Source organism: Phascolarctos cinereus, unplaced genomic scaffold (genome assembly GCF_003287225.1).
Source record: "Phascolarctos cinereus isolate Bilbo 61053 unplaced genomic scaffold, phaCin_HiC Scaffold_5;HRSCAF=322, whole genome shotgun sequence".
Classification (NCBI taxonomy): Eukaryota; Metazoa; Chordata; class Mammalia; order Diprotodontia; family Phascolarctidae; genus Phascolarctos; species Phascolarctos cinereus.
The window spans coordinates 441,356,405-441,384,257 of NW_027555958.1; the positions used below are offsets into that span (position 1 = coordinate 441,356,405).

The window sequence follows — 27,853 nt, forward strand, 5'->3', positions numbered from 1 at the left end:
CTGTTTGGACAGGTATTATTGTTCCCATTTTACAGATGAGCAAATTGGGGCTCAGAGTAGTTAAAAGACTTCACCAGAGTCCCACTGCTAGTGAGTGTCAAAGCTAAGACATGAAACTAGGTCTTCTCATCCGAAGTGCAGAATTCTTATCATTGCAGTGTGCTGTCCAGTTGACACAGCTGAGAATGAAGCCCTATATGAATGGTAATTGGAAATTACCAGAACAAACAAAAAGTTTTTGAAAGATATTCCTACTGGATGAAAACATAGGCTCACTGACATCTCCAGAGAACAGAACAATTCTCCTGGAAGAGGAAGATTTAGATTTTTTTAAAAATTGATGTTGATGAATCATTTTTCAGTCACATTCAACTCTTCGTGCCCCGATTTGGTGTTTTCTTGGCAAAGATACTAGAGTGATCTGCCATTTCCTTTTCCAGCTCATTTTTTTTACAGAGGAGGAAACCGAGGCAAACAGAGTGAAGTGACTTGGCCAGGGTGGCACAGCTGGTAATTGTCTGAAGCAAGATTCAAACTCAGGAAGTGAGTCTTCCTGACTTCAGGCTGAGTACTCTATGCACTGTGCCACCTCTCAGTTGTTCATTTAATTTTATTCTGATTTTGTTAATTAACGAATTTAAACCGTATAATCAGATGAGGAGGAGGAAGAAAAAACGATTAACACCCAACAGATGCCTGCAGTTCCTAAACTGGGAGTTCAAAGCCCTGCAGAGCCTGGTTTCTCTTTATATTCTCTTCCAAGCCTATCTCTTGCCTTTCCCCTCCCATATATTTCATCATTCAGTCAAACTGATAAGGTTCACCATTCTTTCAGAGGGTCTCCCTTTCCCCCATCATGCCTTTCTTCATACCATTCCCTCTGTTTGAAATGCCCCCCACTCACTAAATGTAAGTATCTGTTGAAAACTTCTCTACCTATCAAGATGCAGGTCAAATGTCACCCCTTTCATGGAGCCTTCAATGTAAGAAACACTTATTCAGGCCTTCATGTGTGCAAGGTTCAGTGCTGAGGTGGATGGAAAGTGGTTATAACCCGCACAGATTTACAAGGAGCTTAGCTGATGCTCTACTGGGATGAATTTGATTTACCCATAGATATATATTATAAGGAAAGATAATGAACCAGAGACCATCCATAGGAGGGAGAACAAGATAGTGAAGGACCTTGGGGTCATGCCTATGGCAATTGGTTGAAGGAAGTGGGAATGAAGAGCAGTACTGGAGAGAAATACACTTAGGAAGGGCCATAATTATCTGTCTTCCAAGTATCCAAAGGGCTTCCATCAGAAGAGAGGTTAGATTTGTTCATGTTGGCCCCAGCAGGAAGGACCAGGAGTGGCAGATGAAAGTCCCCCAAAGGCTGTCACAGTGTGCCATAAGTGCGCTTGATACAAAAAGAGGGTTCGTTTTGGGGGTGAAGTGCAGTCTGACTTATTCAGGAGTGCCCAAATGGTTTCCCACTTCTGGAGTCACATGGAGGAAGACACTAATCAGGGGAGATTGCTGGAGAGATAGAAGTGTCTAGCCTAGAAGGTCCTAGGCATAGATGATTCTAGATGTTTGGGTTCCAGAGAAGGGGAGAGAGAAAGAGAGGGAGGGTGGAAAGGAAGGAAGAAAAAGGAGATGTCTCTGGAGCAGAGATAGCTTTCCAGAGAAAAATTAGGGCCAGAAAATTAGAGGTTGTTTTCTAGGCTAGTACTCAGATGTTGTTGTTTATTATTATTATTATTATTATTATTGTTGTTGTTGTTGTTGTTGTTTTGTTGTCGTTGTTGTTGTTGAGTTGTTCAGTTGTGTCTGACTGTTCATGCCCCTATTTGGGGTTTTCTTGGCAAAATCACTGGAGTGGTTTGCCGTTTCCTTCTCCAGTTCATTTGACAGATGAGGAAACTGAGGCAAACAAGTTTAGGGACTTGCCCAGGGTCACACAGAAGTATCTGAGGCCAGATTTGAACTCAGGAAGATGAGTCCTCTTGATTCCAAGCCCACCACTCTATGCACTATGGTGCCACCTAGCTGCCACTACTCAGATACTTCCTTATAATTAGAACTATCCCAAAATCGTATGGACGGCCTCAGGGAATTACTCATTCCCAACCATGTCTCTTCCGGCAAAGCCTGGACTGCCACTTATCAGCAATGTGATGGAAGAGATGCTTGCTCAGGTAGATAAGAGGACCCTTGAGGGGCCCTTCCAGCTCTGAAATTGTGCCATGCGAGGTAAAGCGTGACCCAAGCCGTAAAAGTGTCAGCTCTGATTCTCTAAAGTCCGAAGTAATGATTCCTTCCTCCCACATAACATACTGCTTCCTTGGTATCTCTCAAGTGGTTCAGAAGCATTGAGAGTGCTGGACTGAGAGCCAGGGAGACCTTGGTTCAAGGCCCACCCCTGACACCTCCTGGTTGTGTGACCTTGGTCAAATCTATTCTCGGTGTCTTGGGCTACTCTCAAGGACTGTATGGTGCAGAGAATATCAGAGATGTGCTGCTAACACTTCTAGTACAATGTTGAATAATAGTGGTGATAAAATGGACATCCTTGCTTTACACCCTTGATCTTATTGGGAAGACTTCTAGCTTATGCCCATTGCACGTAATGCCTGCTGATGGTTTTAGATAGATACTATTTATTTTAAGAAAGGTTCCATTGGGGCAGCTGGATAGAGCTCTGGCCTTGGAGTCAGGAGAACCTGAGTTCAAATGTGGCCTCAGTCACTTGACACTTACTAGCTGTGTGACCTGGGCAAGTCATTTAACCCCGATTGCTTCACCAAAAAAAGGGGGGGGGGTCCATTTATTCCTGTGGTTTCTAGTGTTTTTAATAGGAATGAGTGTTGTATTTTGTCAAAAGCTTTTTCTGCATCTATTGAGTTAATCATATGGTTTTTGTTACTCATATACTCAGTTATGCTGATAGCTTTCCTAATGTTGAACTAGCCCTACATTCCTGGTATAAATCTCACCTGGTCACAGTGTATGATTCCGGCGACAAACTGATGTCATCTCCTTGCTAATTTTATTTTAAATTTTTACATCAATATTCATTAAGAAAACTGGTCTGTAGTTTTCTTTCTCTGTTTTTGCTCTTCATGGTTTAGGTCTCAAAACCATATTTGTGTCGTATAAGGATTTTGGTAGGACTCCTTCTTTACCCATTTTCCCAAATAGTTTAATATAGTATTGGAATTAATTGTCCTTTAAATGTTTGGTAGAATTCACTTGGAAATCCATCTGGCCCTGGAGATTTTTTCTTAGGGAGTTCATTGATGGCTTATTCAATTTCTTTTTCTAAAATGGGGTTATTTAAGCATTTTATTTCCTCTTCTGTTAATGTAGGCAATTTATATTTTTGTAGATATTCATCCATTTCACTTAGCTTGGACACCATTGCATAAAAGGAATTCTAGGAACAAGTCAAATATGGATGTGAGAGGAAAAAAAGAACATGAGGTCATACTCCTTTTCATTAGAAAAATGCTTATTTCAGATTAGACTAATAGGAAGTGACTTAACCTCATCTTACCCATTCCTTCTGAATCCAAATGGTAGAAGCTGTCATCTTACATAAAGGATCCAGGATGAAGGTGCAGTATTTGTAGGAAGGGAGCCATGCATAGTCTTGAAGCTTTTTTATACACACACAAAAAAAGGAAAAACTTTTTCTGACCTCTCACCATATTCAAGAAAGAAACATCCCTGCCCATTATTTTGCGTGTAATACTTTGATTTTTGAATCTGTTTTCTGTCCATCACTTCTTAATAGGGTGTTGCTTCTGACCTGGGAAGCAGTTATAATTTGTTTTTCTTCTTAGTTCCTGAGCTGAGACATAAAACATGTATTGATCGGCATGCTTATTTCATGACTGTGGCAGAATGCTTTGTTTCAAATATCAGTGAATCTTAAAATTGAAATGATAAATAATTACTGATTTTCTTCCATCTATTCCTCAATTGCTTTTGGGGGATGTTGTTTGTATTGTTATAATGGATCATCGTCCAGCTGCAACGGAATAGATATTTTATTTTATTTGTCAGCGTCAAGAAATGGAGAATTACTACTAGTAAGGAAAGCTTTGGGCCTTGGGCCGCTTGTATCTTTTGTATTTTGTTTCTTATATTCTGTATTTTGTACCTTAAATCTTATTTTTTTAAAAAACCACATTTCCTGCTTCACTTGAAAAACAAACTGTCATTCATCCATAAGTCCAGCAACTGGTTTTTCAAACAAGCGTGGTGATGTCAAGAATGAAATATCACATCGTCCTTAAAGACTTTGAAAGTGTTTACAGGAAGTACTATGATAAATATTCTCTCAAAAATTTTGAGGGGGATAGGAAAGAAATGAGATGAAGAATACCAACATAGGACAAACTAGAGGGTAAATTTTCACCAAAGGATGACCAGAATGACGAGGGGTGTGGAAGCCTCATCTTACTAGGCTCCGTTGTTGGAGCTGAGGACAGCAAAGACTTAAGACTTAGTCATTCAGTCAAATATTCAGTTTGGGAAGAGGGGTCCTTTCAGATGTTTGAAGAAGAAAAGGGAATCTGTGTTGGTTCAGTGGGCAGAAAGAGAACCCAAGAGTAAGTTTATGGAAGGCAGATTTCAGCTCAGTTCAGCATAAGAAAGAACATGTCAAACATTGAAAATGGGTTATTTTGTAGGTAATGACTTCCATGTTATTGGATGTGGTATACCTGTGAGGGTGCCCATCACACCTTGCTTATCATGTCTTAAGACAGATATTTAGTGGAAGGTTGAATTTGATGACCTCAAAGGCCCCTTCAAACTCTAAAATTGTACTTTTCTGTGGTTTTAAGGTTATTATGCCTTAAGAGTTATTTAAATCTGATGTTAACTTACTAATGACAGAGTGCTGTCCCTCTAAACCTAATAAAAGAAATGGGCAAAAATATCTATGAAGATACATAATTGGAAGTGATGGTTTTGTAGATCTAAAGTGTCCAAGTATATAGTATTATGATATAGTTAAATGAGTCCTACATAGAGTTAGGAGACCAGGTGGTAGGCCTGGCTCTGCTGTGAACTAGCTGTTAAGACTCTTAATTCTCTGGACCTCAGTTTGTCTCACCTATCAAATGGTGGGATTAGATGGTTATCTCTGGGTCTTTTCTACCTCTAAATGCCTCTGTGATCTGTTCACCATTTTCACTTCTAATACAATGATTAATAGTTATGTTAGTCTCAGGAAGATATCTAAAAAAAACCCCAACTGCCATGTGAATGGCATCCAAATTCAAATACGTATTTGTATATGCAAATATATACATATTGGGATACACCCATGATTCTAGGGATATGAGCGTTGCTTGAACTCCCATGATTCCCTAATAGACGGTTGGTTGTGATCTGATTGGAAAAGTGGACTGATGTATCAGTTAGTCGGTGGCCAGCCCTCTGGAGAGGGAGCCTTCATGAATTTAGCTAGGCTGGTACCACCTCAGATGACAAGTAGTATGGTCTGTCACTCAGCTAGTACTGAAAACTTCTCCCAGTCCTAAGGAGCCAACAGGATTTGTGCTTTGCTGATAGAGGAGCCCTGGGACAGCTCCACCCTAGGATGAAGCACTGGACAAGAGACTTTGGAAGGGGCTGATTATGTATTTATGTGTGCTTTTTTGTGATTAGGATAAGATGGAGTCATTTTTCTTCAAATGAGAATAGTTTGTTCTTAGGTAAAGCAGTTTGTATCTAGAGAGGCAGTGTGGTGTAATGGATAGAGAATTGGCCTCAGAACTGGGAAGGCTCAAGTCTGGCCTCTGGTATATACTGGCTGTGTGACCCTTAACCTCTCACTGCTTTAGGCAATTCACTAAGGCTGTTGTTATTTGTCCTTCATTCTCCAACGGTGGGGGGGGGGGGGACCATGACATTCAGGAGGTGATGCCATGACATGCAGGTGAATTGAATTTAAGTGAGGGAGGGCTATGCAAAGTCACTAGCCTCACTTTCTCCTCTGGAGCCATCTGTTAAGCTGTAGAGAAGGTGCAAGCCTGCATTGGTGGAGAGAGTTACCTGACCTGGGAGTTCCCAAATCAATGCAATCACAGATCCATATTCCTTGTCTCTACAAGGTATTCCTTTGCCTTCTTGGTTGGTGAGTTGGGGGTGACACTTGGCCCCTTTTGTAAATAGATGCTATTGTGTGCCTGTCTTTAGTTTTGTATTCTGATTGATGAAGCATTTGGGACAAATTGAGGGGAAGAGCAGCCACTTCTTCAGTCTCCCCTTTCCACTCCCTTCCCCATTCCCTTAACCTCCCTCTAATTTCAGCTTTAGGACTTGAAGTAGCCTCTTAAAGGGTCCCTTTCTGCTGAGAGACACAGAGGTGGTCAGAGGTCAGTGTGTCCTGCGTGGGCAATGCTGCCTCCCTGGGGTGGAATATGGTAGCAGAGCTTCTCCAGAATTGCAGCATCTGAGAGCTACTAATGAGATGGTGGGCGTGAAAATATTTTGCAGACTTTAAAGTGCTATCTGAACATCAGCGGTTGTTTGGTTATTACTATGACTACTCTCAAACAACCAGCCTCCAAATCAGGAACATCTGAGTTCAAGTCCCTCTGACACAAGCTGGCTGTGTGATCCTGCTCAGCTACATAATCTCTTCAGCGGCCCCAGGCAACTCCCTGAGACTTCGGGTTGTGTAAACTGGTGCAACTTTTTGTAAATAATTGGTGTAGCTCATTGGGAGAAAGCACAGATCTAGTCCCCGAAAGGACACACCACCTACTACTGTGTATGGATGGTGATCTTTCAAGTGGAAATAGAATGACCCAGTCAGAAGAATCTGGATTCTAGGTTTGGAATTGGAAGGGATTTTAGATATCATTTAATGTAGCCCTCTCATTCTACAGATGAGGAAACCAAGGCTGAAGCTGAGAAGTAAAGTGACTTGCTTAGGGTCACTGAGCTGAGAAGTGCTGACATGTGAGCCTGAATCCCTCTCTTAGGTGGAAGTTCCTTCTACCCCATGATTCTGCTTCACGTTCAACTCTCTTCTTGAGACACTGAGATTTAAATGACTTGTCCGAGGTCAAATAGGCAGAGCTGAGATTTGAACCTCGAACCTTTGGCTCCACATCCAGTGATAGTTTCACTGTGTCACACTATCCCTTCATCCCCATCTTGGGCTCTTCTTTAAGTAAAGCGTCCTTCTCTTTACCTCTCACGGCCAATCAGATCCTGTCGATCCTGTGTGCAGCCTCACATCTGTCCCACTGCCAGCCTCATTACTTCATTACATGAAGTCTCATTACCACCTACCTAGACTTTTGCAAACGTTTCTTTAAAAGCCCTCCAGACTCCTTTCCCTGCCTCCTCCAGTATGTCCTTCTTACTACTGTCAGAAGAATTTCTCTTCTTTTATAGATACAATCATGTTATATTGATATAGTTGTTACATATATTATATATATAATATGTTTTTTATATATAATTATGTCATATTTATATACCAAATTTATTTCTAGATTAATAGAGCTAATTACTTTTCTGTTCTAAAATCTTCAGTGGATCCTTAATAGCTCCAGATTAAGGAACACATACCTTCCCTAGCATTCACAGACTTCCCCAACCTGACACTCGTCTACACATTACAGACATTTCTCACATTATCCACATGCTCTGTGGTCCGGCCGAAGCATATTACAACTGCCCTGGCACATGCATTGTACTCTCATACCTGGAGAAGTTCAGTAGGTTAAATGTAAAGTCACTCATTTGAGTTCAGGATCTCAGTTGCTCACCCTGCCCCCAAATAGATGGGGAAGACCTGCTTTACCTAGTCTGTGTATGTCTGGGCTTCATGCCTGTGGAAGATCAATTACATATGCCCATAGACTGTTCCTCTACATTCTTTTTTGTTTTCTATAACTGACCACTTAAACTATTGGTAACTTTTCGTTAAGAAATTTATCACGTGCTGATCTCTTGACCTGTATGTATATGATTGAGCTACAAAAATAATAGTAATAACATTTATATACTTCTTTAAGGTTTGAAAAGAACTTTACATATATTATCTCATTTGATGCTTGCAAATTTGAGGTAGGTGTTATTATTAACCCCACTTTACAGCTGAGGAAACTGAGGCTGAGAGTGGGTAAGTGATTTTCCCAGGGTTTGCCCAACTAATAAATGTTTGAAGCAGAATTCAAACTCAAAGTCTTCCTGCCTACAAGACCAGCACTATACCCACTGCACCACCTCATTGAATAATGTCTCTGGCTCACAGCAACACGTGGAAAACTTCTTGAAAATGGATATGGAATCATTCATAAATAAGTTAGAAGTTCAGAGATGCAAGAAGGTTGGGCCTTCCATGAAGCCCAACCGTCTTTTAGCATTAGCATTGGTGATGGAAAGTTATGTGTAGAAACTCGATAAGTAAAAAGAGGGTAGAAGTCTTCTTGTCACAGGGAGTAGAAATTGTCTAAAGGAGAGCTGTGTGGGGAGAGAGCTTTAACAGTGACCTTAGCTCTTAAAAGTTTCTTTAACAAAATGTTATTACTTCTTTACCTTCTATTATGCTTAATAGAAGAAAATGAGTTGTATATACATAATGACATTTTGTAGTGACAAACATTTTAGACTGAAAGAGGAAATGTGGTTCATTTCCTTTCTGAGAAAGCTTAGTGGGGACAGAGAAAGTAGATTAAGTGATGAAGTCTTGTTGATCTTAAATAAGCATCTACCTGGATTCCTTTCACTGTCTTTTGAGAGACCCCCTTTCTAAGAGCCCTCACAGAAGTCCTACTTTGATGCCTACTCATGGCATGGATTTTACCATGGATTATTGAAAACTCTGCCAGAGGGAGGGTAAACTCCCTGGAAAGGGAACTGGAAAGGCAAGTATGGGCCTAATATGTGGATCATGTGAGGACCAGGGTGGGTAAATTAGGAAAAGCACACCACCAGGTTGGTCACAGCCTGAGAAATGTTTTTTCTGGAGCAATTCTCAAATATCAATCAATCAACAAGTTTTTTTATTAAATGCCTTCTGTATACAAGATCCTGGGATTACCCAGATAAAAATCAAACAGTCTGCCCTCAAAGAGCTTATATTCTATCAGGAAAAACAAGTCCATAAGTAAGTAAATACAATTTAGAAACAAAATAATAATAAGTTTAAAGAAATTTTATAGAACTCTCAAACACTATCAATAAATCAGCCCACAAGCATTTATTATGCATCTACTATGTACTAGGCACTGTTCTAGGCATTGTGATTACGGAAACAAGAAATTAACCAGTCCTTGCCCTCAAGAAGCTTACTGTCTATCTGGAAAGATAACATGCACACAAATAAGTAAATATAGACAAGATACCAAGAAATGGAGGGCTCATCCTATAGGATCATAAATTTGAAATCACCTAGGGAGAGACCCTAGAGGCCATGCTTTACAGATAAGGAAAGTTAGGGAGGGGAGAAGGAAGGTACTAGCAACTGGGGAAATCAGAAAAGGATTATGTAACCTCTTTTTTGCAGTCTGTTGAAGCCTATGGACATCTTCTCAGAATAATGTTTTGAAATGCACAAAGTAAAATATAAATCATTGCAATGGAAAATAATTATGCTTGAAAAAATCACGTTTATAATCTGAAGGTTAAGAACCCTTGTTATAGAAGGTAATGCTTAAGCTGAGCCTGGAAAGAAGTGAGGGATTTAAGAGGTATTGTGAGGTTGGAGGGCATCTTACAACCCATGGGAGGCAGCTGTCTACTAGCTACTCAGTTGTACAGAGGATGCTATCTGTGTCTGGGGAGGGAATTCCCAAGGCCTGTAAAATTACAAGAGCATAAAGGAGCTAATATTCCTCAGAGAGCATTGGGTAAACAAGGCTGAGATAAAGGAAAAAGGGGAAAAAACCACAATCATTTATACTTGTGATGAAGGGGAATTTTCAAGAAGATACAGAACCTGAAATGGAGGGAAAGACTATTTAGATCCTAGTTGACTCAAAGTGAAATGATGACCTAAAATTGAGCTAAATCATTTGCTTCCCACTGAGTAGTGATTAAAAAGCAATAAATTGTAGCTGTAATGGCCCTGCAAGGCATATGTGAATATGTAGAAAACGACTCAGGAGTGAGTACGAGTAATCTAGTCCCTGGAGCAAACAGAGGCTCCATGTTCTGCCTAGGGTTCTATGGTTTCTGGGTTGGCTGACTTTGTACAGTCTTGAGGTTTGCTTTTTCGGTTTTTGTTTTTCTACTTCCCAGTCTACTTAAAGGCTGGCATCCACACTATGTTGTTGTGAAGGGCTGTAAATACCCCACAGAGGAGTTTTCATTTTCTCTTGAAGGTCGTCAAGGAGCCACTGCATTTTCTTGGGCAGAAAGTGACGTGGTTGGGTCTGCCATCTTTTTTTTCCTGAAGAGTTTGACACTCAAGAGAAGCAGTGTTAGAGAACTTTATAAAGGCATTGACTTGTTTCTACCAGCGGAGTGTAACGTCTAGCTTAAATAGGCAGTTCCAGAGCTTCGAGACAGGTGAGAATTTAGGTTGGTTTCAAGACTCACTAAGTTGTAATTATTTCTTGGTCTGAGAGGGTAGTCCTTGATGTTGTTGTTTGGCCATAACTGACTCTTCATGATTCCACAGACTGTGGAATCATGCTGCCCATGGGGTTTTCTTGGCAAAGATACTGGAGGAGTTTGCCATTTGTTTCTTCACCTGGGGATGTCAGCATTAGTTGTGAGGAGACTGACTGGGATAGGTAATTTTGGTGGAACCTGACCACTCACTTTGGTGATTACTTCTGAACCATCTCTAACTTATTAATTGAAGACAAGGATAAGCATTTGACTCCTTGTGAAGATGAAAAGAAGTCAGTATGGGCCTCAGGGGAAAACTGAATGGAAATAAATCTAATCTGAACTTTTTGGTGACATTGGGAACGTGGACAGTCCTTGGAGATCACTAACAGGAGAATAAAAGCAAATCAAAACCCATCATGCCACATAATATAAGATAAAACTAAAGTAGTCTCTGAAACTCCCTGTATTTCTTTAAAGCTTTCTACCTTCATATCTCCCCCAGCTCCCTTTGGTTGGAGAGGGTACGATCCTGGTGGACATCTGGGAACTAATCCTCTACCATTTAAGGAGAATAGCCATGGAATTCTCCTCAACTGTTCTCACCTGGCTGCTTTCCTGAACTTCATCATCTCCAGAGACTCATCATTCTGCAAAATAAGATCAACCCTGAAACTCTCACTTCCTTAGCTCACTTCCCATGCTGACTTCATCATTCCTTCCTCTTACTTGGGGGAACCTCCCCTCCCTTTCCCTTTTCAGTTTCTTTTTATGTATTGTCTCCCCATTTCAGTTGTAATCTCCTTGAGGTCAGGGACTTTCTTTTGATTTACTTTATATTGCTGGCAGTAGGCACCATGCCTGGCACACAGCAGGCACCTGACAAATGCTTAATGATTCTGATTCTGTCTCTCAGTGTCTAGTGCAGTGCATTGTGTGCTGCACAGCAGAAGTATCAAACTTGCTGCCTATGCAAAACTCCTAAGTGGGGCCTGAACCAGATTAAAATGTAATTGGAAAATGTGTAACAATTAAAAATACATTGCAATATGTTATTTTGTGTTGACGCAACAGCTATACAGTATCAATAATGTCCAATCAATTCATTCATTTATTCAAAAAAGTGGCATTTTCTTCCAAAGCTATAAGTGCTGGCTGTGCCAGGCACTAAACTAGGTACCCATAACAGACGGTCCCTGCCCTCAAAGAACTTATATTCTGTTGAAGGGAAACAAAAATTTATATAGAGAAGTCAATATAAAATGTGTTTGTTATTATTGTTCAGTTGTTTCAGTCACGTCCAGCTCTTTGTGACTCTTTTTGGGATTTTCTTGGTAAAGATACTGGAGTGGTTTGCCATGTTCTTCTCCAGGTCATTTTACAGATGAGGAAACTGAGGCAAACAGGGTTAAGTTTGTATACAAGATAAATATAAATATCATGGAGGTGAGGAATTGAGCCTTAATAGAGATTCTAAGAAGTGAGAGGAGAGAGCACATTCTAGGCCTGGGGAGGAGCCTGTGCAAAGTCTAGAAACCGAAAGTAGAATGACTAAAAGTCGTCACCTTTGGCAGCACAATAGTGCATGAAAGAAAAGTGATGTGAAATAAGCTTGGAAAGGTAGGCTGGAGTCAGACGGTGAGAAGCTTTACTCAAATAATGAAAATAAGAGATTGTTTTATATCTTAAAGGTTTTAGAAAAATGCATAAGTGCTTCTTGAGGTCAGGATGGATAGACTTTCTAAGTCTATGAAGGACAGAAACTCTTGGTGGCAGAAGAGAAAATTGATTTTTGTTCATTGAAAAATGTTTTAATTAAAGAACCAATGATAAGTGTTTATAGGTCCAAATGAAATAATGTGTGGAGTAATGTGGAAAGAACAGTGTATTGGGAAGTTAGGAGATATCTTGAGTTCAAATCTTGGCCCTGAACCTCCATAGCAGTGTGACCACTGGCATCAAGCTTGTGTCTTCATTTGTAAAAGGAGAGTAGTAGAACGTGTAGTACTTGCCTTACTCCAGGCTTTTGTAAAGACCAAATAAGCTAGTGTGTGTAAAGCACTTTGTGAACCGGAAGGGACCACATAGGTGTCAGCAATTACTACCCAGTGTCTTTACTAATATAACGTTATTGAATATTTTTGAACATCAGTTTTCTGGATCTGTGTGACCCCAGGCAAATTACAACTTCTCAGTTTCTAAGACAGCTAAGACTATAGATTGTGAGACTGCATTGGTAAAAAAAAAAATTGTTTCCAGGAATTCCTTATACCAGTGAAAGTATAGGACCTCCCTCTCTCCCTCATTTTGAACAATAGATCTACGTGACCAAGTTCACCAGAAAATTAACTGATCTAACTGCATGTCTTATACAAAATAGATATAACAGATGTTTAATAAATGTAAGCTTTTAATTGAATCTACATATTACATGAATATGACCTTTACAAAACTTAATTTTCATCACTAATGAATGAAAAACATCAGAGTTACCTATTTGTTGTTGTTCAATCATTCAGTTGTGCCCAGACCCATGGACCCTAGCATCCCAGACTCTTCTACTCTCTACTATCTCTTAAAGTCTGTCCAAGTTCATGTTCATTGTTTCCATGACACTATCCATCCATCTCACCCTCTGCCATCCCCTTTTCCTTTTGCCTTCAATCTTTCCCAACATCAGGGTCTTTTCCAACGAGTCCTGTCTTCTCATTATGTGGCCAAAGGATTTAAGCTTAGCTTCAGTATTTGACCTGCCAGTGAATAGTCTGAATTAATTTCTTTAAGTATGGACTGATTTGATCTCCTTGTTGTCCAAGGAACTCTCAAAAGTCTTCTTCAGCACCACTATTCAAAAGCATGAATTCTGCAGCGCTCAGCTTTCCTTACCTATGTGGAAATGGATTCACTGGTTAAACTCATCTGTATTTCTCCTTCTTTTTCAGAATCATGATTCCGGTAACGGAATTCAGGCAATTTTCTGAACAGCAGCCTGCATTCAGAGTACTCAAACCTTGGTGGGATGTGTTTACAGAATATCTCTCTGTGGTCATGCTAATGATTGGTGTGTTTGGCTGTACGTTACAAGTAAGTAAATAAAACCATAACATAAATCCAGGGATGGGAGACACGTTAACAAAGGAAACTTTCTTTTCTTTTAAATACGTTTTATTGGTGCCTTATATTTTTATATCATTTCCAGAAATATTATCTCTCTACCACTCTCCCTGTCTGAAAATTGAACCCTTTCTTTTAACAAATACAGTTAAGCAAAAACTCCATACAGTGAGCACAACCCACAATGAAATGATAACACCATACCCCAGTAGTTTCCCTTCTTCTCCGCTTATTCCCCTCTAAGCACTCTGCTTTCTAGTAACACTGGCCCCTTTGCAATTTTTCACATGTTCCTGGCTGAGTGTTTTCACTGGCTGTGCCACCTGCCTGGAACACTCTCCCTTCTCATCTCCAGCTCCTGGCTTCCCTGGCTTCACATCTCAGCTAAATTCCTACTTTCTGCAAGAATCCTCTTCTGGGACTTCTTAATGTTAGCACCTCCCCTCTTGGACTCTTGTACATATTTGTTTGTACGTAGTTGTCAACATGTTGCCTCCCTCCTTAGACTGAGTCAACCCCTTGGGAGCAGGGGCTGTTCTGTTTGCCTTTCTCTGTATGTACAGTGCTTAGCACATAGTAGACACTTAATGCTAGTTGACTGAATAAAAGGGGGGGAGGCATAATTCATGATCTGCAATCCAAGATCATCTTTAGTGATCCTTCACATTGTTGCCATCATTTGTGCATGTCACTCTTTGGGTTCTGCTCATTTCTCCTTGCATCTCCCCATATTTCTCTGAAATGAAAAGAAAGCATTTCAAAGAATTACCAGAGTCCCATTTTACATGTTTCCTTTAGCTCTTGCTCCTTACCTAGTTCCTGTTTGTTGCATGGCGGGGAGCTGAGCCTTTCTTGATGAGCCTCCTTGGAGCCCTGGCACTGAGATCATTAATAAATGTTCTTATACACTTTCACTGAAACTGAAAGAGGTTTTCTTTTTTGTTTTGCTCTTAAAACAAACATCAAAAACCTCCCTGATCTTAAGAATTGTTGAATGATGAAATTAAAATAATTCGCTTCTTGAATTTAGACCATAGAATCATGAGATCATAAATTTAGAGTTGGGACAACCTTAGATGCGCTACCTGGTATAACCATCCTCCCCACCCCCTTCTGGTAGAGCAAGAGTTTGAGCTCGCATCCCTTAACTTCAAATCCAGCCACTTCCTCCTATGCCACACTCCTTCTTTCAAATGGGATACTTTTCTTTTGCTTTCTTTCTTTTTTCTAAAGGTGATCAGGGTTAAGTGACTTTCCTAGGGTCACACAGTTAGTGTTTGAGGCCGGATTTGAACTCAAGTCCTCCTGACTTCAGGGCCAGTGCTCTATCTACTGCACCACCTGGCTGCTCAGATGAATGCCTTTCTGCCCAATGTGAATTCTAAGCTCTGACTTTCAAAGTAGCCTTCTATGCTGTACTATTGCAGTACTAACTCGAGCGCTCCCACACTCAAGTGGCACTGTGACCTCATCCATGTATAGACACTTCCTCTGGCAGCACAGATCGACTCCTGTCTGCTCCTTGGAACTATGAGTCTTGTGTCCTTGTTTTCTCACAAATCCTGGGATCACAGATGCAGAGCTTGAAGGGTCCTCAGAGGCCATATAGTCCAACCCCCTCATTGTACAAATGAGGAGACATCAGAGAGGTGGAGTCACTTGTTCAGGCTCACACAGCAAGTCAGCATCAGAGTCTGCACTCTCTCTCCTTTATCACATCTCCATAGGGATGAGAGTGGGATAAAGGCCTTCCTTGGGTGCCAGTACAACACTAGACCTCATTAAGTGCTCGTGAGATACAAAGATGAAAAAAGTAGCTGTCCCTGCCCTGAGAGAGCTTATGTACCATCCGTGTGCCAACAGCACCACCTGTAAATACCTTTGTCACTGTGTCACTCTGCCAGGAATATGTGACAACCCACAGAACTTGCTTAAGATGCGATGGAGTCATTGAACTTTAGATGTAAAAACAATCTTAGCAGTCACCTCATCCAGATCTCTCCTTTTACAGATGAGTATACCAAGGCCCAGAGATGGTTACGGTCAGGCAGTTAGAGGGGAGTTTGGGATTAGAAAATAAGTCTCATATGTCCAAGTCCAGGATTCTTTCCAGGTCATCCCCTATTATTTGCTTTTCCGATGACAAGATGAAATGGAGCCTAGGGAGGCTCTGTAGAAACCCTATAAATAAGAAAGAACTCGTTTATTGGGGGAAACACTGAAATTCAAGGAGATTACCTAGGAAAATAGAGTGTCAAACACAAGGTCAGCTAAGTGACACAGTGGATAGATTGCCAGGCCTGGAATCAGGAAGATTCATCTTCCTGATTTCAAATCTGGCCTCAGACACTTACTAGCTATGTTATCCTGGACAAGTCACTTAACCCTATTTGCCTCCATTTCCTCATCTATAAAACAAGATGAAGAAGGAAATGGCAAACTACTCCAATATCTCTGCCAAATGGGGTCACAAAGAGTCAGACACAACTGAACATAAGGCAGTTGCTGCCCTCAACACCAGATTAAAATATAATTGGGAAACGTTTGACAAAATAAATTAAAAATACAATAAAACATAGATATTGTTAACATTTTAAAAGTAAGCCGGTATGCACCCTCGGGAATCCTTAGTATGGGCCTGTTTCTATTTGAAGTCTACAGCATTGATTTAAAGAACAGATCTCCCTTGGGTCCAGAAGTACCTTCAAATCCTGCAGATTTGGCCTCCTTAGAACGCCCTCTAATTATCCACATTACCACAGGGGAGAGGGGAGGGAGACGATGCAGTCTCTGTGAGTCCCTGAGCTCATATGGGGGCACCTCTAGTGTGCTCTGCACTCAGGTCGAAGACTGCGGTCTTTGCTATTTTGCAATGATGGGGCTCTAGTGATGCCCTTGGGAGTCAGATGTCTCCAGATGTTTGTTGAGTTGAAGGCACTGTGCTAGATAGAAATGATAGAAGGAGCTAGTGTTAAGGAAGTAGTATAGACAACAGCAGGTAAAAATGAGTCACTTCTGCTAATTAGTTTCATGAAGGTGAGAACTCTGAGCCTCCCTTTCCTCCTCTCTTTTTAGCCAGCTGGGAGGCAGGCAGATATACACAAAAGGAACTCATTGATGATAACAGGGATCAGCTGAATGTATGTGTGCAGTTCCCATTGGTTCTTTTTGACCTTGCCCAGGGTTATGTCAAAGTGTTGTCCTGTCTGAGTATTTACTGACCTTGTCCTGTCCTCTGTGGTCTGTTCCGGCTCAGCAGACCAGTTGCCATCATTTTTCCTATAGGTCTGGAATTGTTTATGTAAGCCAACAAATGCTGGCAACGGTGTGCTGATTTGGACCAGTGTGTGGACATTTGCAAGCATGCTCTATTAGAATGAAGCTGCAGAGGAAACAACAAATCGTGTCCTCTTTATGAACGATCCCAGTGGTATACTGGGTCACACATATTATACTGTATTTATAACATGAAGATAAGGAAGGTTTAGTAGTGAGAATGGCCTTGGGCCAATTCATAGTGCATTAGATTTAGTGTCAACCCAATACATGAAAGCTGATGATGGGACCAAGAAGGATAGCTTCCCAATGACACTTGGATAAATGAATAAAGTCAAAATGAATACAAAATTACTAAGGAAAATAAAACTACCCACAATGCTTACAGGAGGAATCAGTGCCACTTGGGGAGATATATAATAGAGGCTTTTAATTTTAGTTCTGCCGAAATCATCCTATAAAATTGGACTTAATGATGATGCCTTCCTAGCCAACAAAGTCTTTTTAAGGCCATGACTTGGACCAGTAGACTTCTGTTCCCATTTCTGGTTGGCATTTATTGAACAAGTCAGAGCTGTTCCCTAGAACTCAATTTTTCCATCTGTAAAAATAGAAATACTGCAATACTTTGGCTTATTTGTAAAGTTGGTTAAAACACAAGGTGATATAGTGAATAAAGTGCTGGATTTGGATAGAAAGACTTGGTTCAAATCAAACCTCTGAAACTTAGCTATATGACCATGGGCAAGCCCTTTAGCCTCTCTGAGACTGCATTTCCCCTCTGAAGAGTTGGGATGATAATAATAATAATATCTGTTGAACCTGCCTCACTGGGGCGTTGTGAATACCAGTGAGATAATGTATGTAAAATGATTTCCACATATTAGAGCACTATGTAAATGTCAATTACTATTATTACATTTATTAAATAGAAGCTTGGTAAAGACATTTAATTATTGATTGGCAAAATGTTTCAGTAATGGAATGCTCACCTGCTAATTCATATAGGATACCATTTGATAAATTACACCTTCCAGGGCAGTATTGGTAAATCGATAATAACAACAAAATTAATAACAATAATAGCTAACATCTGTATAGAGCTTTATGGTTTGCAATGGGCCTTACATGCATTATCTAATTAAAGCCTCAAAACCCTGTGAGATAAGCAGCACAATGATTATCCTTGTTTTATGAGTCCATTTGCTTTTTTTATACTTAAATGTTTATGTATTATTTCCCTCCAGAGAATGTAAGTTTCTTAAGAGTAGGTGCTAGTTTCTTGTGTTTTGTTTTTGTATTTTTCATGCCTAGCACAGCGGCTAGGATATGATGGGTGCTTGATGAATGTTTTATAATAATATTCTAGTAGTAACACATGCTTTAGAACATTATAATAATGATACGTTTTATGATAACATTAGAATGTTATAATAAGGATTCATGTTTATAATATTAGAATATTATAATAATAATACATGTTTTCTGATAACATTAGAATGTTGTGATAATGATATATGTTTTCTGATAACATTAGAATGTTACCATAATGATACATGTTTTCTGATAACATTAGAATGTTATGATAATGGTAGCTGTTTATGGTAACATTAGAATGTTACGATAATGATACATGTTTTCTGATAACATTAGAATGTTCTTATATAACTAATAAATCAAATGTTGTTGATTGATTGATGAGGTGGCAAGCTCTAAGACATGACCTACCTTCAGGATCACATCTTGTGTCAAGGGTAGGCTTTGAAGTCACAAAAGTGACAGCCAGCACTTTGCATAGTAACTGGCAAACAGTAGGCACTTACTCATTGCTTATTGACTTGACTTTCCTACTCTGATACTTCTTATCATTATAGTTTTCATTTTTGCCAGCTGAGGCATTGCATCTATGGGCTATTTCACGAACTTTCAGATCTTAATTTCAGAGGCCAATCTAGTCCAACCCATCTCTGAACAAGAGGCCTTCTACAGTACACTCAACAATTGGTCCCATCTAATCTTTGCTAGAGGACCTCCAGTGAGACGGAGCTCACTACCTTCTGAGGCAACCTGTTCTACTATTGATTATTTCTAGTTGTTAGGAGATCTTTTTTACATAAAGCCTAAATTGGCTTCCTGGAAACCTCAACTCACTGCTCCTAATTCTGCTCTCTACAGGACCAGTAGAAAAAATCTACTCTGAACTCTTTTTCGCTGATTTATTTCTAAACAAGTGATTCTTTTCAAAGTTGCTGTAGAAAACACTGTTCCCAGCATCACACTAATTTTAAGTCAAAAACTTCTTATTCATGTAAAAGTAGACAAGCATGCAGCATAGTTCAGAGAGGCTAAGAGACCAATTGGCTAAACACCCAGATCTGTGATATAAACATTCAAAACTAATCACAATCCATGTCATAGATGCAATCCTAAGAGGTCAGCCTGTTGCTTTCTGGGAAAATGTTAGCTTTTTTAAAAAAAATTATTTATTTTGTTCTGAACTTAAGAAATAAAACAAGCATTTCCATGACAAAGTGGGGTAGAAAAACAGCATTGCACCTGAAATTGCAGATTTATTATTTACAACTTGCTATTCCTTTAAAATATATAACAGAGCTATCATGTCACTTTCTTTTTTTTCTCTCCCTACTCCCATCCCAAACTTTGAGATCCCTTCCATTGGACATAAATCTGTATGTATGCATATGTGTATTTACACACAGAGATACATATAGATATATGTGTATATATACATATGCATGTATACATATATACATACACATGTGTGAGTTCTTTTTCTGAATTCAGACAGCATCTTCTTTCATAGGATCTTTGTAATTAATTTGGATATTTATAATAGAATGACATGGTTACTCAAAGTTGTTCTTAAAACAGTACTGCTGTTACTGTATCCAATGCTCTCTAGGTTCTGTTCATTTCGCTCTTCATTATTTCATGAAGGTTTCTCCATGCTTTTCTAAGATCATTGAGCTCATCATTTCTTATAGCAGAGTAATACCATCATTAACATATACTACAATTTCTTTATCCATTTCCCCAATTGATGAGCATCCCCACAATTTCTAGTTCTTTGCCACCACAAAGAGAGCTGCTATGTTTTAGAACATGTAGGTTCTTTTCCATTTTCCCTAATCATCTTGGGAAATAGACCTAATAGTGGTATTGCTGGCTGAAAGGGTACAGGCAGTTTAATAACTCTGGGCATAATTTCAAATCTCTCTCCAAAATGGTTGGATCAGCTCACAGATCCACCAGCAATGAATTAAGGCCCCAATTTTTCCACATCTCCAACAACATTTGTCACTTTCCCCTTCTATCATTTTAGCCAATGTGATAGATGTAAAATGATATCTCAAGGTTGTTTTAAGTTGCATCTCTCTAATCAATAATTTATTGATTTAGAGCATATTTTTATATGGCTATAAATTGTTTTGATTTCCTCATTGGAAAACTGCCTATTCATATCCTTTAACCATTTATCAATTGGGGAATGACTCACGTTCTCACAGATTTGACAAAATTCTTTATATATTTGAGATATGAGACCTTTATCTGAGGAGCCGACTATAAATTTTTTCCCTCAGTTTTCTGCTTTCCTTCTGATCTTGGCCACATTTGTTTTATTTGTACAAACCCTTTTTAATTTAATGTAATCAAAATTATCCATTTTACATCTCACAACACTGTCTCTCATTTGTTCATAAATTTTTCACCTATCCATAAGTCTGATTTGTAATATGTTCCGCAGTCTTCAAATTTTCTTGTAATATTTCCCTTTATATCTAGATCATGTATCCATTTTGACCTCATCTTGGTAAGTGCTGTAAGATTATCACTCTATGCCCAGTTTCTGCCAGACTACTTTCCAGCTTTCCCAACAATTTTTACCAAATAATTAATTCTTATCCTCAAAACTTAAGCCTTTATATTTGTCCAGCACTGAGTTACTATATTCATTTGCTGCTGTAGATTTATGTCTGCTCTGTTCCACTGATCTACCTTTCTCTTTCTTAGCCAGTACCAGGTAGTTTTGATAATTACTGTCTTATAATAGAGTTTAAGATCTGGTACTGCTAGATCTCCTTCCTTTACATTTTTTCTATTAGTTCCTTTGATATTCTTGACCTTTTGTTCTTCCAAATGAATCCATTATGATTTTTTCTGGCTCCATAGAATAATTTTTTGATAATTTGATTGGGATATCATTGAACATATAGATTAATTTTGGTAAAAATGTCATTTTTATCATATTGGCCCTGCTTATTCACAAACAATTAATATTTCTCCATTTATTTAAATCTGATTTTGTGTGCAAAGTTTTTTTTATGGTTTTATTCCTATCGATCCTGGGTTTATTATGGTAGGTATATTCTCAGGTATTTTATACTGTCTAGACTAGTGTTATTATAAATGCAGTATCTCTAGCTATCTCTTCCTGGAGGATCCTGTTGGTGAGAGAGAGAGAGAGAGAGAGAGAGAGAGAGAGAGAGAGAGAGAGAGATGAATGCTGATGATTTATGTGGGTTTACTTTATATCCTGCTACTTTGCTGAAATTGTTAATTATTGCAATTAACTTTTTTAGTTGAGTCAGTAGGATTTTTCAAGTATATTATCATATCACTGCAAAAAGAAATATTTTATTACCTCATTCCTTATTCTGATTCCTTTTATTTCTTCTTCTCTTATTGCTATTGCTAGGATTTCCAATACAATATTGAATAATGATGATAATGGGCATCCTTGTTTCACACCTGATCTTACTGGAAAGGCCTCTAGCTTATCCCCATTACAAATGCTTGCTAATGGTTTTAGGTAAATGCTTCTTATCAGTTTAAAGAAAGGTCCATTTATGCCAGACCTGTACAACTTGGCAACAGGTAGGGGCCAAAATTAAAATAGACTAAAGTGCTTCAGGGCGCAGATAGGTTGGACTAGAGACAGACTGATGAAGGTTGGTTGCTGCAGGTCATGTGACAAACAGGAGTGTGCAGTGGCAACCGTACTTTGGTGGATCCCAAGTTGCCTGTGGGCCATCTGTTGTGTAGGCCTGATTTATGCCTATACTATCAAGTATTTTTAATAGAAATGAGTGTTGTACCTTATCAAATGCCTTTTCTGCATCTATTGATATTATCATATGATTTTTGTTACCTTTATTATTTGTATAATCAATTATGTTAATAGTTTTCCTTATGTTAAACCATCTCTGCATTCCTGGTATGAATCCTGCTTGGTCATAATGTATAATTTTTGTGATATATTGTTGTAATCTTTTAGCTAATATTTTATTTAGGATTTTTGGATCCATATTCATTAATGAAATTAGTCTATAATTTTTTTTCTCTGTTTTTACATTTCCTGGTTTAGGTGTCAGTATCATATTTGTTTTATAAAAGGAGTTTGGTAGGATCCCTTTTTTGCCTATTATTCCAAATAATTTATTTAATATTGGAATTTGTTGGTTTTTAAATGTTTGATAGAATTCACTTGTAAATCCATCTTGTCTTGGTACATTTTTCTTAGAAAGCTCATTTATAGCCTGTTCAATTTCTTTCTCTAGATCTATTTTTCCTGGTTTTGTGTTTTTTTTTGTTTGTTTTGCAAAGCAGTTGGGGTTCAGTGACTTGCCCAGTGTTACACAGCTAGTAAGTCTTATGTGTCTGAGTCTGGATTTCAACTGTCTCCAGGGCCAGTGCTGTATCCACTGCGCCACCTATCTGCCCTTTTAATTTCTTTTTCTAAAATAGGTGTATTTAGATCTTTTATTTCCTCTTTTGCTAAGCTAGGCAGTGTGTTTTTGTAAATATTCTTTCATTTCACTTAAGTTGTTAGATTTATTAGCATATAATTGGGCAGACTAACTCCTTATAATTGCTTTGATTTCATCTTCTTTAGTGGTATATTCATCTTTTTTATTTTTGATTTTAGTGATTTGATTTCTCTTTTTTTAATCATATTAACCAATGGTTTATCTGTTTTACTGATTTTTTTCATAATACCAACTCCTAGTTTTGTCTATTAATTCAATAGTTTTCTTACACTCAGTTTTATTGATTTTACCCTTAATTTTTAGGATTTCCAATTTAGTGTTTAAGTGGGAATTTTTAATTTGTTCTTTTCTAACTTTTTAAAAAATTGCCTACCCAATTCATTGGTCTGCTCTTTTTCTTTTCTATTGATATAAGCCCTCAGAGAGAAAAATTTTCCTTTGATTACTGCTTTTGCTGTATCCTGTAGGTTTTGATATGTTGTCTCATTATTGTCATTTTCTTTAATAAAATTATTGTTTATTTCTATTATTTGTTCTGTAACCCATACATTCATTAAGATTAGGCTATTTAATCTCCAATTAGTTTTTTTTCCTATATTTCCATGGTCTCTTATTAAATATAATTTTTATTGCATTGTGGTCTGTAAAGGAAGAATTTAATATTTCTGCTTTTCTGCTTTTAGCTATAAAATTTTTGTGCCCTAATAAATGATCAGTCTTTGTAAAGGTACCATGTACCACTGAGGAAAAGGTGTATTACTTTCTATTTCCATTCAGTTCTCTCCAAATGTCTATCATATCTAGCTTATCTAAAATTCTGTTCATTTCCTTAACTCCTTTCTTACTTATTTTGTGGTTAGATTTGTCTAGTTCTGAGAAGGGGAGGTTAAAGTCCCCCACAAATATAGTACTACTATCTCTTTCTACCTGTAATTTGTTTAATGTTTCTTTTTAAAAATGTAGATGCTATGGTATTGGATGCACATAAGTTTAGTATTGCTATTGTTTCATTATCTATGGTACCTTTTATCATAATGTAGTTTCCCCTGTTTATCACTTTTAATTAGATCTATTTTAGCTTTAACTTTGTCTGATATCATGATTACTATACCTGATTTTTTTTTTTGCATCATCTGAGGCACAATACATTCTACTCCAGCCCTTTATTTTAATATTTAAATGTTACTTGTTAGCAGCATATTGTCAGATTCTGAATTTTAACGCATTCTGCTGTTTCCATTTTATGAGTGAATTCATCCCGTTCACATTCACAGTTATAATTACTATTTGTGTATTTCCCTCCACCCTATTTTTTTCCACTATTGCCCTTCTCAGCCTCTCTTTTTACCCTATCCCTCCTCTAGTTTACTTCTAACCACTACCTCCCTATTCCACACCCTTTTAAAGAATCTCTTATCCTCTCCCCTAATCCTCCTTTTCCTCGTTCTGTCCACACCTGTAAGAGTCCCTCCCTTTTCTTCTCCCCCTACCCTCCCACATCTTAATCTATACACCTTCTAAGCCCTCCTCCTTATCCTGTACCCTCACCTTCTTATTTCTTTATTAATTTAGAAGACTTTTATACCCTTCTAGATGTATATGTTGTTTCCTTTTTAACCCAGATCTGATGAGAGTAGGGTTCCAGTATTATCAGCCCTCCACCCCTACCTGATTCTTCTGTATCAGTTCTTCCTCTCCCACCTCATTTGTATTGAGATAATTGCTCTTTTTTCCTTTTCTAACACTATCTTGCTTTTTAAAATCACCACATCATACTCAGCTTGTCCCCAATCTTCCTTTAGAACTACCCAATTACTAATGACAGTTTGTTTTTTGTTTCAGTGGAGATATCCTGAAGGTGTTTGCACTCCACTCAGGCTGAGCCTCTATCCCTGGGGGGTCTTTCCTCAGGTCTTCTCCAGTTGTTCTGGAGTATCACTGCTCTGCCCCAACTTTTGTTTATTTTTGCCCTTCTGTTTTTACTCTGAGGCACTGTTTTGTCTTGTTTGTGGAGGAAATCTGGAGAGCTTGGAATGTTTTGACCTATTCCTCCATTTTCCCAGAGATTTCAGGTTATCTTCTTACAACCAATTCAAAACAACCCAGACTCTTACCAAATATAGCTAGATGTTCTAAAATGGAAATAGGAACTAGGACACGTCCACCCTAACAGAGCCCCAAAGGGCCTACCCTTATGAATTCAACAGAAGAAAGGTATTTCCTGCTCTCTTCATTAAAAAAAAAGTCATTGAAATAATTCAAGGCTACCTTAGATGATTTGGCCCTCACAGGCTTCAGATGGTCCCTGTCACAATTTATTCCAGAAAGTTATTCTGAGATCCTGATTCCTGACATAGATTCTCATGCAAATCCAGGTCAGCTTCTACGTCTCTGTCAGAGAAGTCACCATAGACCCTCAGAAGCCCTGGGATCTAAAGCCCTGGAATTTGGGAGTGAGAGGAAGTATCAGGCCATTGGTGAGCTCTTGAGTAATTCAAAAGAGATGATATTAGAAACTAGTGTTGCACACTGAAGATAGTTGGCTCCCACATTTTACCCTTCTGCCAGATCAGATTTGGCCTCATGAAAGGATGCTCAGAAATTTTCACTTGCATGGGCATATTTTATACATTGGAATTCAGAGTGTGGATGAAATTGCAAAGGGTGCTAATGGGGATGCTTAAAATAAAACCTGAATTAGGACAGGTTTATACATATGCTGATAAAATCTCTCTGGGCCCAGGATAATTCAGCATTCTGCTCAAGTCTTGGGAAAGAAGTAGGCTAGGACATTTGAATATAAATGTTAAGAGAGGCAAATTTTTTAAAATTTTTATTAATATCTCTTTAAATGAATATACCCACAGGTTGGACCTGGGTTCAAAACTCTGATAGGCCAATTACCTATTGTGGGACAGTAGACAAGAAACAACCATCTCTAAACTGGGAATGGTAATACTGGCTCTATGAACGTCTCCAGGTCATAGGCTCATAGAGCTGGAAGGGACCTCAGAGGCCCATCTAGTCCAACTTGATCAGTTTACAGATGAGAAAACTGAGGCGCAGAGAAGTGGAGGCAGGTCATGCAAGTGGTAAGTGTCAGAGGCAGGATTTGAACCTAGCTCCTTTGACTTGAGCCAGTGTTCTTCCCACTGACTCATGCTACTGGTTACACTTTGCAAACTGTAAAAACACTGTATGAGTTTACTACCATTATCATTATGTGCTAATTCTCATTTTTTGTCTAGACCTGTGATTTCACCCATATGGGATCTCTTTCTACCAAAGTGTATGGGCAGTCCTCTGTAACCTAGCAAAGCTGTTCTCACATTTTTTGATCTCAGGACCCCTTTACACTCTTAAGAATCATTGATGACTACCCAAAGAGCTTTTGTTTATGTGGATTACCAATGTTTACCATATTAGAAACTAAAACATCTTAGTATTACTGTGAAAACAGGACCACACTTTGAGAAGCTCTGACTTAGAGAATTGCCAAAGACACTGGATGATTAAATGACTTGCCCAGGATTACATGGCTACTTTATACCAGAGACAAAAAGTCTTGGACCTAAGTCTTCCTGGCTGTAGAGTCAGCCCTCCATCCATAATCCTACTAAACCACCTCTAAGGCAGCTAGGTGGTTCAGTGGATAGAGCAGTGGGCCTGGCATCAGGAAGACCTGAGCTCAAATGTGTCATCATATACTAGCTGTGTCACTTCAACTTTTGCCTCAGTTTTCTCACCTGTAAGATGGGGACAATTATATTAGTGCCTACATTCTAGGGTTATTCTGAAGATCAAAAGAGAAAATTTATAAAGGGCTTTGTAAATCTTAAATTGCTATATAAATGGTAGCTGTTATTAGCTATTATACTATTATATATTAGCTATTACTATAATTATATGTAATATTATATATATACTATTACTAATAAATAACATTATTCTTAGGGTGATGATGCCTGGACCAAACCATTTACTTTTCATCTTCCTAGAACTTTTCATGGTGGTTCATCATTCTTTGCACTATTTTCATGTAAAGAATAGCAGTTCTTGAAGAGAATGAATAAGTTTTTCTTTTTTTTCCTCCGATCTTTGTGATTCTGCAATATGGTTCTTGAAAAGACTTCTCTTAGATCATCTGGTGACACCATTTCAATACTATGGGCAATTAACAGGAAACACATTTGTTCTCTCAGATCATTATTATGGATTTTCTGCACTACTCTTGTTGACATTATAGATTTTAGCAACACATAGCTTCCCCTTCAAATTAATAATGTAAGGCATTGCTATACAATATTGAGAATTTTCTTTGTCAATCCAATGAGAGTTCTCTGTTCTGTTGACAAAAGAGTGTGAATACTTCAAAACCTGTAGCTCAGGGTCCCTATGGTACCGAGACACCAAGTAGAGCAGAAACTGGATTTTATATACAATTATAGCTCCTGATCTTGGAATTTTCTACAACCCTAGGATCTCATCAAGAGAGGCTAGTTTTAGCAACACCTTTTCTTCTCAGTCTCCTTCTCCCTCAACCCTTCTGTGCATTCATAGGTTCCTTGTAGTGCTAAGAGTTGATAGGGACTTGTGAGAAGCTAGGCTCATTCTCTCTCTCTTCATTCATTCACTCGTTTGTTTCTGTCTTTCCTTCTTTCTTTTGAAGAAACAATAAATTCCCTATAGGTCATGAATTCTTAACTCTTTTCATGTCATGGAGCCCTTTGGTGCTCTGAGGACTATAACCTTTGCAGAATAACATTTTATTTATTTTGTTAAATATTTCCCGGTTACACTTTAGAAACTTTTAAACATTGATTTTTTTAAAATTTTGAGTTCCAAATTCTCTTCCTCCCTCTCATCCAACACCTTCCCTTTGAGAAGGCAGGCAACATGATACTGATTAAACATGTGAAGTCATGCAAAACATATTTCCATATTTGCCATGTTGCAAAAGAAAACACACACACACACACACACACAAAAGGAATATAAAGAAAATTAATAGGGTATGTTTCACTCTGTTCTCAGAGTTCATCATTTCTCTCTTGAGATAGACAGCATTTTTCATCACGGATCCTTTGGACTTGTCT

At 38.5% G+C, this 27,853-nt stretch overlaps 1 protein-coding gene across 2 annotated transcripts in view; it reads left to right on the plus strand.

The window, feature by feature from the left end:
* Nucleotides 1–27,853, plus strand: part of LRRC8C (leucine rich repeat containing 8 VRAC subunit C) — a 103,836-nt gene that overhangs the window by 50,807 nt on the left and 25,176 nt on the right. Inside the window, exon 2 of one of the 2 annotated variants that reach the window (XM_020988781.2) lies at nt 13,521–13,662. In XM_020988781.2, the coding sequence (XP_020844440.1) occupies nt 13,525–13,662 (138 nt within the window). In that variant the 5' untranslated portion in view covers nt 13,521–13,524. Of the gene's footprint in view, nt 1–13,520; nt 13,663–27,853 lie in introns of those variants that run through there. The other variant, XM_020988779.2, reaches the window with a different exon arrangement.